At 32.4% G+C, this 21,143-nt stretch overlaps 1 protein-coding gene across 2 annotated transcripts in view; it reads right to left on the bottom strand.

Annotated features, from left to right (window-relative positions):
- Nucleotides 1-611: 611 nt before the first annotated feature.
- The window catches only part of LOC106591712 (CD151 antigen), a 32,328-nt gene continuing 11,796 nt past the window's right edge, over nt 612-21,143 (bottom strand). The window contains exons 4-9 of one of the 2 annotated variants that reach the window (XM_045706351.1): nt 21,056-21,130; nt 19,068-19,088; nt 18,436-18,540; nt 7,508-7,663; nt 7,222-7,308; nt 612-3,851 (exon numbers count right to left, since the gene is read on the bottom strand). In XM_045706351.1, coding sequence (XP_045562307.1) covers nt 3,792-3,851; nt 7,222-7,308; nt 7,508-7,663; nt 18,436-18,540; nt 19,068-19,088; nt 21,056-21,130 — 504 coding nt within the window. In that variant the 3' untranslated portion in view covers nt 612-3,791. The remainder of the gene's footprint in view (nt 3,852-7,221; nt 7,309-7,507; nt 7,664-18,435; nt 18,541-19,067; nt 19,089-21,055; nt 21,131-21,143) is intronic. The other variant, XM_045706352.1, reaches the window with a different exon arrangement.

Raw genomic sequence — 21,143 nt, 5'->3', positions numbered from 1 at the left:
TTATGGCTGGTTTTCAACGGGTGCTGTTTTCACCCGTGCGTAATTGATTACCGTTTATTGTTGGTCAAGTGTATTGTTACCTTGTGCCTTTATTTTTAGTAAAGTATGTTGTCTCCTGCGCCTGACTTCATGCACCAGCTACACCCACCTTCTGACAGGTCTGCTTGAAACATGTAGGTATTACAGACTGGGTCAAGGAGAGGTTGAAAATGTCAATGAAGACACGTGCCAGTTGGTCAGAGCATGCTCTGAGTACACGTCCTGGTAATCCGTCTGTACCTGCAGCCTCTTGAACATTTAAGACATACTACAATATATGGAGAGAATGGTACATGTACAGAATTTTTTTTTCATTAGCAGTGTATTGTACTGCATTGAATATAGTAGTTGGAGTAAGGACTCACCAGCACTCTGTATTAAACCCGTTGCCCAGCACAAAAGACCAATTTAAGTTTTGTAGACTCTTGAGTAATTCCAATTACATATATTTGCATTTTATTAAAAGTGTATTTCTTTACATATAGCATAAACAATAGCGTTCAACATGCCAGTATTGGTGTAAACTTTCTAAAGAAATGTTGGTATGAATAACACAACATTACAAATAAAAGTATGTCAGATTATCCATTTATTTTTTTAAAGGTGGTTGCAATGCTGTGAAAAACAGTTGTACTGTACTAGAGTAAAAAAGAAAATCGATATTCCCAAAGTTTAACATGTCTTTGTAGGAGGACTCTTATTTTGAAAAAAGAAATCCACAATGTACATAATATCTTGCTGCCAGGAGAACTTAATGAGCCATTATAAAAATTAAAACAGGAACTGGTTTGGAAATCCAGCCAATGACAGTACGAACTCAATTTCATCTAGCCAATGACAGTTCAACACACGTTTTCTCTCTCTGAACCCATTTCAAAATAAAAGTAACGTGTACAGTGGATTTTAGCAAGTGAGGATTAAACAATGCAAATAAGCCGATTTATAACAATCTGAAAATACATTTGTTGAATATAAGACTAAATAAACAAATGTAACAGACTAATTTGAACTTCTGCATAAACAGCTTCAATATAATCCTATTTAAGGCCTAAAACTCACATTTGTAGCTAAGGACAATGCCTTCAGAAAGTAAATCACAACCTTGAATTTTTCCATATTTAGTTGTGTTACAGACTGAAATAAAATTGATTAAAATTGCGATTTTTTTTCTCACTGGCCTACACACAATACCCCATAATGTTAAAGTGGAATTATGTTTTTCTAAATGTTAACAAATTAATTAAAAATGAAAAGCCAATAAGTATTCAACCTCTTTGTTATGGCAAGCCTAAATAAGTTCAGGAGTAAAAATTAGCTTAACTAGTCACATAATAAGTTGCATGGAATCACTCTGTGTGCAATAATAGTGTTTAACATGATTTTTGAATTACTACCTCGTCGCTGTACCCCACACATACAATTATCTGTAAGGTCCCGCAGTCGAGCAGTGAATTTCAAACACAGATTCAACCACAAAGACCAGAAAGGTTTTCTACCAATACCAATTGGTAGAAAGCTAAACATAATTAGAGCTGACATTGAATATCCCTTTGAGTATGGTGAAGTTATTCATTAAACTTTGGATGGTGTATCAATACAACCAGTCACTATAAAGTGACAGTCCTCCTTCCTAACTCAGTTGCCAGAGAGGAAGGAAACTGCTCAGGGATTTCACCATGAGGCCAATGGTGACTTTAAAACAGTTACAGAGTTTAATGGCTGCGATAGGAGAAAACTGAGGATGGATCAACAACATTGTAGTTACTCCACAATACTAATCTAATTGACAGAGTGAAAAGAAGGAAGCCTGTACAGAATAAAAATATTCTAAAACATGCATCCTGTTTGCAACAAGGCACTAAACTAATACTGCAAAACATGTGGCAAAGCACTTCACTTTTTGTCCTGAATATAACGTGTTATGTCTGGGGCAAAGCCAATACAACACATTACTGAGTACCACTCCATATTTTCAAGCATAGTGGTGGCTGCATCATGTTATGGGTATGCTTGTAATTGTTAAGGACTGGGGAGTTTTTCAGGATAAAAAATAAATGCAATGGAGCTAAGCACAGGCAAAATCCTAGAGGAAAACCTGGTTCAGTCTGCTTTCCACCTGACACCGGGAGATGAATTCACCTTTCGGCAGGACAAATCTACACTGGAGTTGCTTACCAAGAAGACAGTGAATGTTCCTGAGTTGCCGAGTTGCAGTTTTGACTTAAATCTACTTGAAAATCTAAGACTAGAAAATGGTTGCCTATCAATGATCAACAACCAATTTGTCAGAGCTTGAATGATTTTTGAAAATAATAAATGGGCAAATGTTGCACAATCCAGGTGTGGAAAACTCTTAGAGACTTACCCAGAAAGACTCACAGCTATGATCGCTGCCAAAGTTGTTTCTACAAAGTATTGACTCAGGGGTGTGAATACTTAGGTAAATTAGATATTTTTGTATTTCACTTTCAACACATTTTTGCAAACATTTCTAAATAAATGTTTTCAGTTTATCATTATGTGGCATTGTGTGTAGATTGATGAGGAAAATATATTTAATCCATGTTGAATTCAGGCTGTAACAGTCAAGGGGTATGAATACGGCACTTTCTGAAGGCACTGTACATGTCGAAATCTACCAGCATCTACCCAAGGCAGAATATCCACCAGCATCTACCCAAGGCAGAATATCCACCAGCATCTACCCAAGGCAGAATATCCACCAGCATCTACCCAAGGCAGAATAGACTATCGACCAGCATCTACCCAAGGCAGAATATCCACCAGCATCTACCCAAGGCAGAATATCGACCAGCATCTACCCAAGGCAGAATAGACTATCGACCAGCATCTACCCAAGGCAGAATATCCACCAGCATCTACCCAAGGCAGAATATCCATCAGCATCTACCCAAGGCAGAATATCCACCAGCATCTACCCAAGGCAGAATATCCACCAGCATCTACCCAAGGCAGAATAGACTATCTTCCAGCATTTTATTTATATTATACGTTTATTAAACAAGGCAAGTCAGTTAAGAAAAAAATTGAATTTACAATGACGGCCTATGAACAGTGGGTTAACTGCCCTGTTCAGGGTCAGAATGACAGATTTTCACCTTGTCAGCTCGGGGATTCGATCTAGCAACCTTTCGGTTACTGGCCCAATGCTTTAACCACTAGGCTACCAGCTGCCCCTACCCAAGGCATAATAGACTTTGGCAGGAAGAGAAAATTAAACAAAGAATAGAAACTCATACAATACAGTGTAGACGCTATCCAACTCTATAACACTGGCTGTCCCACAGCATGCCTGCCTGCCTGCCTTCCTGTTTGCTCCCTGTCTGTCTGTCTGTCTGTCTGTCTGTCTGTCTGTCTGTCTGTCTGTCTGTCTGTCTGTCTGTCTGTCTGTCTGTCTGCTGCTTCCTTCCTGCCTGTGACCTGTCTGCCTGCCTCTTTGCCTGCCTGTCTGTCTGACTGCCTGTCTGCTGCTTGTCTGTCTGACTGCTGCCTGCCTGCCAGACTGCCTGTCTGTATGCCTTCTGCCTGTTTGTCTGCCTTACCTAAGCTTCAACATAGGTTAATTTTGTCTTCGAAAAAAATGACTTTTCATTCCACATATCTCCATGAGACATATGTAGCGTTCGAGACAGAGAGAAAGCATATCTAAATACTGGGAAATATGTTGTTGCTGTTGTTGTGGTTGTGTTGTTGTTGTCTTCCTGCTGTTGATTTTGTGACATCAGTGATACTCAGTACGACTCCTCCTTCAGACTTCGATATAGGCAGCAAACAAGAATCATCCCTACGAGCTGAAAGAAATAAAGAGACGAGGGAAACATAAACGTCCTCTCACTGTCAACTACGTTTATTTTCAGCAAACTTAACATGTGTAAATATTTGTATGAACATAACAAGATTCAACAACTGAGACATAAACTGAACAAGTTCCACAGACATGTGACTAACAGAAATGGAATAATGTGGTCTGAACAAAGGGGGGGGGGGGTCAAAATCAAAAGTAACAGTCAGTATTTGGTGTGGCCACCAGCTGCATTAAGTACTGAAGTGCATCTCCTCCTCATGGACTGCACCAGATTTGCCAGTTCTTGCTGTGAGATGTTACCCCACTATTCCACCAAGGCACCTGCAAGTTCCCGGACATTTCTGTGGGGAATGGCCCTAGCCCTCACCCTCCGATCCAACAGGTCCCAGATGTGCTCAATGGGATTGAGATCCGGGCTCTTCGCTGGCCATGGCGGAACATTGACATTCCTGTCTTGAAAGGAAATTACGCACAGATCGAGCATTATGGCTGGTGGCATTGTCATGCTGGAGGGTCATGTCAGGATGAGCCTGCAGGAAGGGTACCACATGAGGGAGGAGGATGTCTTCCCTGTAACACACAGCATTGAGATTGCCTGCAATGACAACAAGCTCAGTCCGATGATGCTGTGACACATCACCCCAGGACCCTCTACCTCCAAATCGATCCCGCTCCAGAGTACAGGCCTCGGTGTAATGCTCATTCCTTCCACGATAAACGCAAATCCGACCATCATCCCTGGTGAGACAAAACCGCCACTTGTCAGTGAAGAGCACTTTTTTCCAATTCTGTCTGGTCCAGCGACGGTGGGTTTGTGCCCATAGGCGACATTGTTGCCGGTGATGTCTGGTGAGGACCTGCCTTACAACAGACCTACAAGCCCTCAGTCCAGCCTCTCTCAGCCTATTGCGGACAGTCTGAGCACTGATGGAGGGATTGTGCATTCCTGGTGTAACTCGGGCAGTTGTTGTTACCATCCTGTACCTGTCCCGCAGGTGTGATGTTCGGATGTACCGATCCTGTGCAGGTGTTGTTACACGTGGTCTGCCACTGCGAGGATGATCAGCTGTCCGTCCTGTCTCTCTGTAGTGCTGTCTTAAGTGCAATTTATTGTCCTGGCCACATCTACAGTCCTCATGCCTCCTTGCAGCATGCCTAAGGCACGTTCACACAGATGAGCAGGGACCCTGGGGATCTTTCTTTTGTGGGTTTTCAGAGTCAGTAAAAAGGCCTCTTTAGTGTCCTAAGTTTTCATAACTGTGACCTTAATTGCCTACCGTCTGTAAGCTGTTAGTCTTAACGACCATTCCACAGGTGCATGTTCATTAATTGTTTATGGTTCATTGAACAAGCATGGGAAACAGTGTTTAAACCCTTTACAATGAAGATCTGTGAAGTTATTTAGATTTTTACGAATTATCTTTGAAAGACAGGGTCCTGAAAAAGGGACGTTTCTTTTTTTGCTGAGTTTATTATTCACATTAATAGTACTTCACATAACCTTAGACTGTTTCTCAAAAAACCAAGCTCACGTGTAAAACTCAGTTAACCTGTTATGGCTAGGGGGCAGTATTTTCACGGCTGGATAAAAAACGTACCCGATTTAATCTGGTTACTACTCCTGCCCAGTAACTAGAATATGCATATAATTATTGGCTTTGGATAGAAAACACTCCAAAGTTTCTAAAACTGTTTGAATGGTGTCTGTGAGTATAACAGAACTCAAATGGCAGGTCAAAACCTGAGAGATTCCTTTACAGGAAGTGGCCTGTCTGACCATTTCTTGAACTTCTTTGCCATCTCTATCTTTTACAAAGGATCTCTGCTCTAACGTGACACTTCCTACGTCTTCCATGGGCGCTCAGAGCCCGGGAAAAACCTGAATGTCGTCATCCCAGCCCCAGGCTGAAACACATTATCGCCTTTCTCAAGTGGCCGATCAAGGGACTGTGGGCTTAGGCGCGTGCCCTGGCCGCCCCCGTCTTTGTGATTTTTCCTCTGTTTGCCGAAAAGGAGATTCCCGGGCGGAATATTATCGCTTTTTTACGAGATAAATTGCATAAAAATTGATTTTAAACAGCGGTTGACATGCTTCGAAGTACGGTAATGGAATATTTAGAATTTTTTTGTCACGAATTGCGCCATGCGCGCGACCCTGATTTACCATTTCGGATAGTTTCTGGAACGCACGAACAAAACGCCGCTATTCGGATATAACGATGGATTATTTGGGACCAAACCAACATTTGTTATTGAAGTAGCAGTCCTGGGAGTGCATTCTGACGAAGACAACAAAGGTAATAACATTTTTGTTATAGTAAATCTGATTTTGGTGAAGGCTAAACTTGGTGGGTGTCTAAATAGCTAGCCCTGTGATGCCGGGCTATCTACTTAGAATATTGCAAAATGTGCTTTCACCAAAAAGCTATTTTAAAATCGGACATATCGAGTGCATAGAGGAGTTCTGTATCTATAATTCTTAAAATAATTGTTATGCTTTTTGTGAACGTTTATCGTGAGTAATTTAGTAAATTGTTAGTAAATTCCCCGGAAGTTTGCGGTGGGTATGCTAGTTCTGAACGTCACATGCTAATGTAAAAAGCTGTTTTTTGATATAAATATGAACTTGATTGAACAAAACATGCATGTATTGTATAACATAATGTCCTAGGGTTGTCATCTGATGAAGATCATCAAAGGTTAGTGCTGCATTTAGCTGTCTTCTGGGTTTTTGTGACATTATATGCTAGCTTGAAAAATGGGTGTCTGATTATTTCTGGCTGGGTACTCTGCTGACATAATCTAATGTTTTGCTTTCGCTGTAAAGCCTTTTTGAAATCGGACAGTGTGGTTAGATAAAGGAGAGTCTTGTCTTTAAAATGCTGTGAAATAGTCATATTTTTGAGGAATTTGTAATTCGCGCCACGCCTATCATTGGATATTGGAGCAGGTGTTCCGCTAGCGGAACGTCTAGATGTAAGAGGTTAAACAATGTGACTAATGTTACTAAGTTCCCCCAAGTCTACATTAACATGAATAATGTTACTAAGTTCCTCCCAAGTCTACATTAACATGAATAATGTTACTAAGTTTCTCCCAAGTCTACATTAATGTTACTAAGTTCCCCCAAGTCTACGTTAACATGAATAATGTTACTAAGTTCCTCCCAAGTCTACATTAACATGAATAATGTTACTAAGTTCCCTCAAGTCTACATTAACATGAATAATGTTACTAAGTCCCCTCAAGTCTACATTAACGTGAATACTGTTCAATGTGAATCTACATCAATGTGAATAATGTTACTAAGTTCCCCCTAGTCTACATTAACGTCTGGTAAGTTTCTAGGACTTTACCTGGAGGAAGGCGATCCCGATCGCCACTGCTCCCAGGATCTGCAGTTGGCTCAGAATGAACGTCTCCAGCTTAGTGATACAACCGCCCTAAAGAGAGAGGAGGAAGACACTCATGTCATCTTGAACAATCAGCTACTATCAGTAATTATACACATTACCTTATTGTCTATTGTTTGACATGTACTCTAGGATGTGTGTGTGTGTGTGTGTGTGTGTGTGTGTGTGTGTGTGTGTGTGTGTGTGTGTGTGTGTGTGTGTGTGTGTGTGTGTGTGTGGCCCTACTCACCTCCACCTTGTAGATATTAGAGGGGTGGTCTCTGCGGCCACAGAGGTTACTGGGTGTCTTGCAGCAGCTGTCTGGGACCAGTCTATCATTGCTAGGTGTCAGGATCCACACACTGTCTGACCAGTCTGACGAGCTGTTACTACCACAACACTTAAACTGAGAGAGAGAGAGAGAGAGACAAAGAGAGACAAAGTGAGACAAAGAGAGAGACAAAGAGAGAGAGACAGACAAAGAGAGAGAGACAGAGAGAGATGTTTGGAACCAAGGACTAATCACCCCAATCCACAAAAGGGGAGACAAATTTGACCCCAATAACTATTGTGGGATATGCGTCAACAGCAACCTAGAGTAAATCCTCTTATCATTAACAGCAGACTCGTACATTTCCTCAGTGAAGACAATGTACTGAGCAAATGTCAAATTGGCTTTCTACCAAATTACTGCACGACAGACCACGTATTCACCCTGAACACCCTAATTGACAAACAAACAAACCAAAACAAAGGCAAAGTCTTCTCATGCTTTGTTGATTTAATCAACATGTACTGCACTGACACAAATGACTGATGATTGGTTGAAAGAAATTGATAAGAAGATTGTGGGAGCTGTATTGTTAGATTTCAGAGCAGCCTTTGATATTAATGACCATAACCTGTTGAAAAAGACTTAAGTGCTATGGCTTTTCAACCTCTGCCATATCGTGGATTCAGAGCTATCTATCTAATAGAACTCAAAGGGTTTTCTTTAATGGAAGCTTCTCTAATGTCAAACATGTAAAGTGTGGTGTACCGCAGGGCAGCTCTCTAGGCCCTCTACTCTTTCCTATTTTTAACAATGACCTGCCACTGGCATTAAACAAAGCATGTGTGTCCATGTATACTGATGATTCAACCGTATACGCATCAGCAACTACAACTAATGAAGTCACTGAAACCCTTAACAAAGAGTTGCAGTCTGTTTTGGAATGGGTGGCCAGTAATAAACTGGTCCTGAACATCTCTAAAACTAAGAGCATTGTATTTGGTACAAATCATTCCTTAAATGCTTGACCTCAGCTGAATCTGGTAATGAATGGTGTGGCTGTTGAACAAGTTGAAGAGACTAAATTACTTGGCATTACCTTAGATTGTAAACTGTCATGGTCAAAACATATAGATTCAATGGTTGCAAAGATGGGGAAAGGTTTAGCCGTAATAAAGAGATGCTCTGCTTTTTTGACACCACACTCCAAAAAGCAAGTTCTAGTTTTGTCTAATCTTGATTATTGTCCAGTTGTGTGGTCCAGTGCTGCAAGGAAAGACCAAGTTAAACTGCAGCTGGCCCAGAACAAAGCGGCACGTTTTGCTCTTAATTGTAATATGAGGGCTGATATAAATACTATGCATACCATTCTCTCTTGCATCACTTCTTTTTATAAGAAACATTAATGTGTTGAAAATCACAAATTGTTTGCATAGTCAACTTACACACAGCTCTGACACACACACTTATCCCACCAGACATGCCACCAGGGGTCTTTTCATAGTCCCTAAATCCAGAACAATTTCAAGAAAACGTCAGTATTATATAGAGCCCTTATTGCATGGGACTTCCTTCCATCTCATATTGCTCAAATAAACAGCAAACCTGGTTTAAAAAAACAGATAAAGAAACACCTCGCGGCACAACGCCTCTCCCCTATTTTGACCTAGATAGTTTGTGTGTATACATTGATATGTAGGCTACGTGTGCCTTTTAAAAAATGTATGTAGTTCTGTCCTTGAGCTGTTCTTGTCTAAGGATGTTCTGTATTATGTCATTCTGTATTATGTTTCATGTTTTGTGTGGACTCCAGGGAGAGTAGCTGCTGCTTTTGCAACAACTAATGGGGATCCTGATAAAATACCAAACATAGATATCAATGAATTGGCGAGGGTACTAGAACAGTCTGCAGCACACGGCCTCACCCTACTAGAATCTGAAGTCAAATGTCTACTGTTTGCTGATGATGATCTGGTGCTTCTGTCCTCAACCAAGGAGGGCCTACAGCAGCACCTAGATCTTCTGCACAGATTCTGTCAGACCTGGGCCCTGACAGTACATCTATGTAAGATAAAAATAATGGTCCTCCAAAAAAGGTCCAGTTGCCAGGACCGCAAATACAAATTCCATCTAGACACCAATGGCTTCCATCTGGCCACTCTACCATAAAGGCCTGATTGGTGGAGTGCTGCAGAGAGGGTTGCCCTTCTGGAAGGTTCTTCCATCTCCACAGAGTGACCATCGAGTTCTTGGTCACCTCCCTGACCAAAGCCATTCTCCCCCGATTGCTCAGTTTTGCCACATGGCCAGCTCTAGGAAGAGTCTAGGTGGTTCCAAACTTCTTCTATTTAAGAATGATGGAGGTCATTGTGTTCTTGGGGATCTTCAATGCTGCAAAAAGAAATTGGTACCTTTCCCCAGATCTGTGCCTCAACTCAACCCTGTCTCAGTGCTCCAAGGACAATTCCTTTGACCTCATGGCTTGGTTTTTGCTCTGACATGCACTGTCAACTGTGGGACCTCATATAGACAGGTGTGTGCCTTTCCAAATCATGTCCAATCAATTGAATTTACCACAGGTGGACTCCAGTCAAGTTATACAAACATATCAAGGATTTTCAATTGAAACAGGATGCACCTGAGCTCAATTTCAAGTCTCAGGGCAAAGGGTCTGAATACTTATGTAAATAAGGTATTTCTGTGGGGGGGGTTTTAAATACATTTGCAAAAAATTCTAAGAACCTGTTTTCGCTTTGTCATTATGGGGTATTGTGATGTCATTATGGAGTATTGTGATGTTATTATGGGGTATTGTGATGTTATTATGGGGTATTGTGTGTAGATTGACAAGGACATTTTTTTATTTAATCCATTTTAGAAAGGCTGTAACGTAACAAAATGTGGAAAAAGTCAAGGGGTCTGAATACTTTCTGAATGCACTGTGTATAATGTGATGCATTTAATTTAATGTGATTATTTAATGTGATGTATTTAATATAATGTGATGTATTTAATATAATATGATGTATTTAATATAATGTGATGTATTTAATGTGATGTGATGTATTTAATGTGATGTATTTAATATAATTTGATGTATTTAATGTGATGTATTTAATATAATGTGATGTATTTAATGTAATGTGATGTATTTAATATAATGTATTTAATATAATGTGATGTATTTAATGTGATGTATTTAATATAATGTGATGTATTTAATATAATGTGATGTATTTAATATAATGTGATGTATTTAATGTGATGTGATGTATTTAATATAATGTGATGTATTTAATGTGATGTATTTAATATAATGTGATGTATTTAATATAATGTATTTAATATAATGTGATGTATTTAATATAATGTGATGTATTTAATGTGATGTATTTAATATAATGTGATGTATTTAATGTGATGTATTTAATGTGAGGTATTTAATGTGATGTATTTAATATAATGTGATGTATTTAATATAATGTGATGTATTTAATATAATGTGATGTATTTAATGTGATGTATTTAATGTGATGTATTTAATATAATGTGATGTATTTAATATAATGTGATGTATTTAATGTGATGTATTTAATGTGATGTGATGTATTTAATATAATGTGATGTATTTAATGTGATGTATTTAATGTGATGTATTAAATATATTGTGATTATTTAATGTGATGTATTTAATATAATGTGATGTATTTAATATAATGTGATGTATTTAATGTGATGTGATGTATTTCATGTGATGTATTTAATATAATTTGATGTATTTAATGTGATGTATTTAATATAATGTGATGTATTTAATGTAATGTAATGTATTTAATATAATGTATTTAATATAATGTGATGTATTTAATGTGATGTATTTAATATAATGTGATGTATTTAATGTGATATATTTAATATAATGTGATGTATTTAATATAATGTGATGTATTTAATGTGATGTATTTAATATAATGTGATGTATTTAATGTGATGTATTTAATATAATGTGATGTATTTAATATAATGTGATGTATTTAATGTGATGTATTTAATATAATGTGATGTATTTAATGTGATATATTTAATATAATGTGATGTATTTAATGTGATATATTTAATATAATGTGATGTATTTAATGTAATGTGATGTATTTAATGTGATGTATTTAATATAATGTGATGTATTTAATGTGATATATTTAATATAATGTGATGTATTTAATGTGATGTATTTAATATAATGTGATGTATTTAATGTGATATATTTAATATAATGTGATGTATTTAATATAATGTGATGTATTTAATGTGATGTGATGTATTTAATATAATGTGATGTATTTAATGTGATGTATTTAATATAATGTGATGTATTTAATATAATGTATTTAATATAATGTGATGTATTTAATATAATGTGATGTATTTAATGTGATGTATTTAATGTGAGGTATTCAATGTGATGTATTTAATATAATGTGATGTATTTAATATAATGTGATGTATTTAATATAATGTGATGTATTTAATGTGATGTATTTAATGTGATGTATTTAATATAATGTGATGTATTTAATATAATGTGATGTATTTAATGTGATGTATTTAATGTGATGTGATGTATTTAATATAATGTGATGTATTTAATGTGATGTATTTAATGTGATGTATTAAATATATTGTGATTATTTAATGTGATGTATTTAATATAATGTGATGTATTTAATATAATGTGATGTATTTAATGTGATGTGATGTATTTCATGTGATGTATTTAATATAATTTGATGTATTTAATGTGATGTATTTAATGTGATGTGATGTATTTAATGTGATGTATTTAATATAATTTGATGTATTTAATGTGATGTATTTAATATAATGTGATGTATTTAATGTAATGTGATGTATTTAATATAATGTATTTAATATAATGTGATGTATTTAATGTGATGTATTTAATATAATGTGATGTATTTAATATAATGTGATGTATTTAATATAATGTGATGTATTTAATGTGATGTATTTAATATAATGTGATGTATTTAATATAATGTATTTAATATAATGTGATGTATTTAATATAATGTGATGTATTTAATGCGATGTATTTAATATAATGTGATGTATTTAATGTGATGTATTTAATGTGAGGTATTCAATGTGATGTATTTAATATAATGTGATGTATTTAATATAATGTGATGTATTTAATATAATGTGATGTATTTAATGTGATGTATTTAATGTGATGTATTTAATATAATGTGATGTATTTAATATAATGTGATGTATTTAATGTGATGTATTTAATGTGATGTATTAAATATATTGTGATTATTTAATGTGATGTATTTAATATAATGTGATGTATTTAATATAATGTGATGTATTTAATGTGATGTGATGTATTTCATGTGATGTATTTAATATAATTTGATGTATTTAATGTGATGTATTTAATGTGATGTGATGTATTTAATGTGATGTATTTAATATAATTTGATGTATTTAATGTGATGTATTTAATATAATGTGATGTATTTAATGTAATGTGATGTATTTAATATAATGTATTTAATATAATGTGATGTATTTAATGTGATGTATTTAATATAATGTGATGTATTTAATATAATGTGATGTATTTAATATAATGTGATGTATTTAATGTGATGTGATGTATTTAATATAATGTGATGTATTTAATGTGATGTATTTAATATAATGTGATGTATTTAATATAATGTATTTAATATAATGTGATGTATTTAATATAATGTGATGTATTTAATGCGATGTATTTAATATAATGTGATGTATTTAATGTGATGTATTTAATGTGAGGTATTCAATGTGATGTATTTAATATAATGTGATGTATTTAATATAATGTGATGTATTTAATATAATGTGATGTATTTAATGTGATGTATTTAATGTGATGTATTTAATATAATGTGATGTATTTAATATAATGTGATGTATTTAATGTGATGTATTTAATGTGATGTATTAAATATATTGTGATTATTTAATGTGATGTATTTAATATAATGTGATGTATTTAATATAATGTGATGTATTTAATGTGATGTGATGTATTTCATGTGATGTATTTAATATAATTTGATGTATTTAATGTGATGTATTTAATATAATGTGATGTATTTAATGTAATGTAATGTATTTAATATAATGTATTTAATATAATGTGATGTATTTAATGTGATGTATTTAATATAATGTGATGTATTTAATGTGATATATTTAATATAATGTGATGTATTTAATATAATGTGATGTATTTAATGTGATGTATTTAATATAATGTGATGTATTTAATGTGATGTATTTAATATAATGTGATGTATTTAATGTGATGTATTTAATATAATGTGATGTATTTAATATAATGTGATGTATTTAATGTGATGTATTTAATATAATGTGATGTATTTAATGTGATATATTTAATATAATGTGATGTATTTAATGTAATGTGATGTATTTAATGTGATGTATTTAATATAATGTGATGTATTTAATGTGATATATTTAATATAATGTGATGTATTTAATGTGATGTATTTAATATAATGTGATGTATTTAATGTGATATATTTAATATAATGTGATGTATTTAATATAATGTGATGTATTTAATGTGATGTGATGTATTTAATATAATGTGATGTATTTAATGTGATGTATTTAATATAATGTGATGTATTTAATATGATGTATTTAATATAATGTGATGTATTTAATATAATGTGATGTATTTAATGTGATGTATTTAATGTGAGGTATTCAATGTGATGTATTTAATATAATGTGATGTATTTAATATAATGTGATGTATTTAATATAATGTGATGTATTTAATGTGATGTATTTAATGTGATGTATTTAATGTGATGTATTTAATATAATGTGATGTATTTAATATAATGTGATGTATTTAATATAATGTGATGTATTTAATGTGATGTATTTAATGTGATGTATTTCATATAATGTGATGTATTTAATATAATGTGATGTATTTAATGTGATGTATTTAATGTGATGTGATGTATTTAATATAATGTGATGTATTTAATGTGATGTATTTAATGTGATGTATTAAATATATTGTGATTATTTAATGTGATGTATTTAATATAATGTGATGTATTTAATATAATGTGATGTATTTAATGTGATGTGATGTATTTCATGTGATGTATTTAATATAATTTGATGTATTTAATGTGATGTATTTAATATAATGTGATGTATTTAATGTAATGTAATGTATTTAATATAATGTATTTAATATAATGTGATGTATTTAATGTGATGTATTTAATATAATGTGATGTATTTAATGTGATATATTTAATATAATGTGATGTATTTAATATAATGTGATGTATTTAATGTGATGTATTTAATATAATGTGATGTATTTAATGTGATGTATTTAATATAATGTGATGTATTTAATGTGATGTATTTAATATAATGTGATGTATTTAATGTGATGTATTTAATATAATGTGATGTATTTAATGTGATATATTTAATATAATGTCATGTATTTAATGTGATGTATTTAATATAATGTGATGTATTTAATGTGATATATTTAATATAATGTGATGTATTTAATATAATGTGATGTATTTAATGTGATGTGATGTATTTAATATAATGTGATGTATTTAATGTGATGTATTTAATATAATGTGATGTATTTAATATAATGTATTTAATATAATGTGATGTATTTAATATAATGTGATGTATTTAATGTGATGTATTTAATGTGAGGTATTCAATGTGATGTATTTAATATAATGTGATGTATTTAATATAATGTGATGTATTTAATATAATGTGATGTATTTAATGTGATGTATTTAATATAATGTGATGTATTTAATATAATGTGATGTATTTAATGTGATGTATTTAATGTGATGTGATGTATTTAATATAATGTGATGTATTTAATGTGATGTATTTAATGTGATGTATTTAATATAATGTGATGTATTTAATGTGATGTGATGTATTTCATGTGATGTATTTAATATAATTTGATGTATTTAATGTGATGTATTTAATATAATGTGATGTATTAAATATATTGTGATTATTTAATGTGATGTATTTAATATAATGTGATGTATTTAATATAATGTGATGTATTTAATGTGATGTGATGTATTTCATGTGATGTATTTAATATAATGTGATGTATTTAATGTAATGTGATGTATTTAATATAATGTATTTAATATAATGTGATGTATTTAATGTGATGTATTTAATATAATGTGATGTATTTAATGTGATATATTTAATATAATGTGATGTATTTAATATAATGTGATGTATTTAATATAATGTATTTAATATAATGTGATGTATTTAATGTGATGTATTTAATATAATGTGATGTATTTAATGTGATGTGATGTATTTAATGAGATGTATTTAATATAATGTGATGTATTTAATATAATGTGATGTATTTAATGTGATGTGATGTATTTAATGTGATGTATTTAATGTGATGTATTTAATGTGATGTATTTAATGTGATGTGATGTATTAAATATAATGTGATGTATTTAATGTGATGTATTTAATATAATGTGATGTATTTAATGTGATGTGATGTATTTAATATAATGTATTTAATATAATGTGATGTATTTAATATAATGTGATGTATTTAATGTGATGTATTTAATGTGAGGTATTCAATGTGATGTATTTAATATAATGTGATGTATTTAATATAATGTGATGTATTTAATATAATGTGATGTATTTAATGTGATGTATTTAATATAATGTGATGTATTTAATATAATGTGATGTATTTAATGTGATGTATTTAATGTGATGTGATGTATTTAATATAATGTGATGTATTTAATGTGATGTATTTAATGTGATGTATTTAATATAATGTGATGTATTTAATGTGATGTGATGTATTTCATGTGATGTATTTAATATAATTTGATGTATTTAATGTGATGTATTTAATATAATGTGATGTATTAAATATATTGTGATTATTTAATGTGATGTATTTAATATAATGTGATGTATTTAATATAATGTGATGTATTTAATGTGATGTGATGTATTTCATGTGATGTATTTAATATAATTTGATGTATTTAATGTGATGTATTTAATATAATGTGATGTATTTAATGTAATGTGATGTATTTAATATAATGTATTTAATATAATGTGATGTATTTAATGTGATGTATTTAATATAATGTGATGTATTTAATGTGATATATTTAATATAATGTGATGTATTTAATATAATGTGATGTATTTAATATAATGTATTTAATATAATGTGATGTATTTAATGTGATGTATTTAATGTGATGTGATGTATTAAATATAATGTGATGTATTTAATGTGATGTATTTAATATAATGTGATGTATTTAATGTGATGTGATGTATTTAATATAATGTATTTAATATAATGTGATGTATTTAATATAATGTGATGTATTTAATGTGATGTATTTAATGTGAGGTATTCAATGTGATGTATTTAATATAATGTGATGTATTTAATATAATGTGATGTATTTAATATAATGTGATGTATTTAATGTGATGTATTTAATATAATGTGATGTATTTAATATAATGTGATGTATTTAATGTGATGTATTTAATGTGATGTGATGTATTTAATATAATGTGATGTATTTAATGTGATGTATTTAATGTGATGTATTTAATATAATGTGATGTATTTAATGTGATGTGATGTATTTCATGTGATGTATTTAATATAATTTGATGTATTTAATGTGATGTATTTAATATAATGTGATGTATTAAATATATTGTGATTATTTAATGTGATGTATTTAATATAATGTGATGTATTTAATATAATGTGATGTATTTAATGTGATGTGATGTATTTCATGTGATGTATTTAATATAATTTGATGTATTTAATGTGATGTATTTAATATAATGTGATGTATTTAATGTAATGTGATGTATTTAATATAATGTATTTAATATAATGTGATGTATTTAATGTGATGTATTTAATATAATGTGATGTATTTAATGTGATATATTTAATATAATGTGATGTATTTAATATAATGTGATGTATTTAATATAATGTATTTAATATAATGTGATGTATTTAATGTGATGTATTTAATATAATGTGATGTATTTAATGTGATGTGATGTATTTAATGAGATGTATTTAATATAATGTGATGTATTTAATATAATGTGATGTATTTAATGTGATGTGATGTATTTAATGTGATGTATTTAATGTGATGTATTTAATGTGATGTGATGTATTAAATATAATGTGATGTATTTAATGTGATGTATTTAATATAATGTGATGTATTTAATGTGATGTGATGTATTTAATGTGATGTATTTAATATAATGTGATGTATTTAATGTGATGTGATGTATTTAATGTGATGTATTTAATATAATTTGATGTATTTAATGTAATGTGATGTATTTAATGTAATGTGATGTATTTAATATAATGTATTTAATATAATGTGATGTATTTAATGTGATGTATTTAATATAATGTGATGTATTTAATGTGATGTATTTAATATAATGTGATGTATTTAATGTGATGTATTTAATATAATGTGATGTATTTAATGTGATATATTTAATATAATGTGACGCGCCAGTAACCCCTGCTCCAAGAAAGGGGGAGGAGTTATATGTCTTATCAATGTCTGATTCGTTACAATATGCACTCCAAACCAAGTAGCCTAAACCATGACCTCTATCTGAATGAAACATGGTGGCTGGAACAGCATTTCCGGTAGCTTCTGTATGGAATGTCATTGATTTACCTCCTGCTGCAGCTTGTCCACTGCACTGGTGATGCTCTCCTCTCCAGACTGCTGGTATTTCTGAACCATGGTCTCCTTCAGGTTGTGTTGCAGCTCCTTGTCCAGCTGTGTAGAGACAGACACAGGAGCCAATGACAATGTATGAAAGGTGATGCAGTGGAACGCTTACTAACACTGAGACAGTCGTGTCACATTAGTGATTACTGTAAAGGAGGAAGGACAGGGTTCCACAGGGTTGGGGTCAATTAGAATTGAATTCAGTAATAAAAAAATATATCATTTATTTTCAATATTTCTTAATAAATATTGTCTTAGGTCTCTCTCGTCGTGATGTGTGTTTTTTTAGATTTGTTTAACACTTTTTTTGTTTACTACATGATTCCATATGTGTTATTTCATAGTTTTGATGTCTTCACTATTATTATACGATGTAGAAAATAGTCAAAAATAAAGAAAAAACCCTGGAATGAGTAGGTGTGTGCAAACGTTTGACTGGTACTGTGTGTTTATTTTTCATAGAGCAGTAAGGAGATGTGATTGGATCAGAAATAACAGAGAAGAATATTCTGAACAGTGAGATCAGAGAAACAGAGTTTGATTGAAAGGTGGAAACAGACAGGAGGGATTATTACCTGTTGGCAGAAAGGGAAACACTGGACGGGGAAGAAAACCAGGAAAGAAGAAAGAAAAATAGGAATTTGAAAAGGACGGAAAACAAGGATGAATGGACGGAGAGAAGACATGCAGGAAGATGTGTTATTCAGGAACAAATAAAGGTTAAATAAATAAATACAATTTTTCAAGTGTTATTAATTGTATGTAATAGTTATTATAATAAAGTTTTAGGTAATACAAGAAAGTTTAGGTCATGCCAGAATGTTTTAAGTCATGCCAGAACGTTTTAGGTCATACCAGAATGTTTTAGGTCATACCAGAACGTTTTAGGTCATACCAGAACGTTTTAAGTCATACCAGAATGTTTTAAGTCATACCAGAACGTTTTAGGTCATACCAGAATGTTTTAGGTCATACCAGAACGTTTTAAGTCATACCAGAACGTTTTAAGTCATACCAGAACGTTTTAGGTCATACCAGAATGTTTTAAGTCATACCAGAACGTTTTAGGTCATACCAGAATGTTTTAGGTCATACCAGAACGTTTTAGGTCATACCAGAACGCTTTAGGTCATACCAGAACGTTTTAGGTCATACCAGAACGTTTTAGGTCATACCAGAACGCTTTAGGTCATACCAGAACGTTTTAGGTCATACCAGAACGTTTTAGGTCATACCAGAACGTTTTAGGTCATACCAGAACGTTTTAGGTCATACCAGAACGTTTTAGGTCATACCAGAACGTTTTAGGTCATACCAGAACGTTTTAGGTCATACCAGAATGTTTTAGGTCATACCAGAATGTTGTTTGTGTCAGTGACTGAATTAGCTTAAAATACAGTTTGTTTACTAGTCTGATACTAAATAATATACAAGAATGGATGTAACTATATCCTACATGAAATAACTGACGAATCATGCTACAGCTTCAGATAGTCATCCTCTAAATATATTTATAAACGGTGCTGTGTATTTCAGGAATCAACTGGTACAAGTCACGGTAGCCCACATGTTGAATGGTAATAGTTTTAAATCTTACGGTATAAACCTTGACTGAACTGATTCCCTAGAATGAATCAAAACATCTAGTATCACGGTAGAGTGGTGAGTCTGGTAATACCAACCTGCGTTCAAATACTCTGGGAAATCATTTCAAACACTGTACCTGTGCTTGATTGAGCTTGCCTGTCCTAACGAAACTGATAGAAAAGTCCCCCCCCCCGGCCAACCTGGCACTCCACGCAGGCTAAAGCAAACGCTCAAAATATAGAAACGATTTTAAATAGTATTTGAAACCAGGTCTGGTAAGAGTCGGGTCAGCTGGTACTCATGATACCTTGCCAATCAGAATTCCTGGCATGTCTGAGGAGAACACGGTATTATAAGACTTTACCTCCTAACACTGGATATAGGCCAGACCCATCCAGCATCCCCAAATAGCACCCTATTCCCTATATAGTACACTACTTTTTGACCACACACCCATAGGGCTCTGGTTAACAGTAGTGTGTTCAGTAGTGTGCTCACTATGTAAGGAATAGGTTGCCATTTAGTACACAGCCGGGTTGCAGCAGCTATGTGTAACTAGTGCAACATTTTTGTTGTTGTAATGTGTAGACCTGGGTTCAAATACTATTTGACATCTTTTGGATACTTTGAGTGTTTGCTTAAGGTGTCTAGGGGGGGACTTTTCTATCGATTCCATTAGGACAGGCAAGTTCAAATCAAGCACAGATAAAGTATTTGTTATGATTTTAAATAGTATTTGAACCCAGGTCTCGTAATGTTGTATAAGACAGCGTTTCTCAAACTCGGATCCAGCGTACCCCAATGGGTGCACGTTATTGTTTTTGGCCTATAGCTCTACACAGCTGATTTAAAACAATCAAAGCTTGATGATGAGTTCATTATTTGAGTAAACTGTGTAGCGCTAGTGCAAAAAAACAAAATGTGTACCCCTTTGGGTCCCCAGGACCAAGTTTGGGAAACGCTGGTATGTACATACCTCCTGGTACTGGATATAGGCCAGGACTCCAGCTACAATTTCCAGCAAGAAGATACAGAGTAGCAGGATGAAATACTGTGGTGGGAGA

This window comes from Salmo salar, chromosome ssa23 (assembly GCF_905237065.1).
Source record: "Salmo salar chromosome ssa23, Ssal_v3.1, whole genome shotgun sequence".
Classification (NCBI taxonomy): domain Eukaryota; kingdom Metazoa; phylum Chordata; class Actinopteri; order Salmoniformes; family Salmonidae; genus Salmo; species Salmo salar.
The sequence above is the reverse complement of the archived record's forward strand: the minus strand, read 5'-3'. Positions and strand labels throughout refer to the sequence as shown.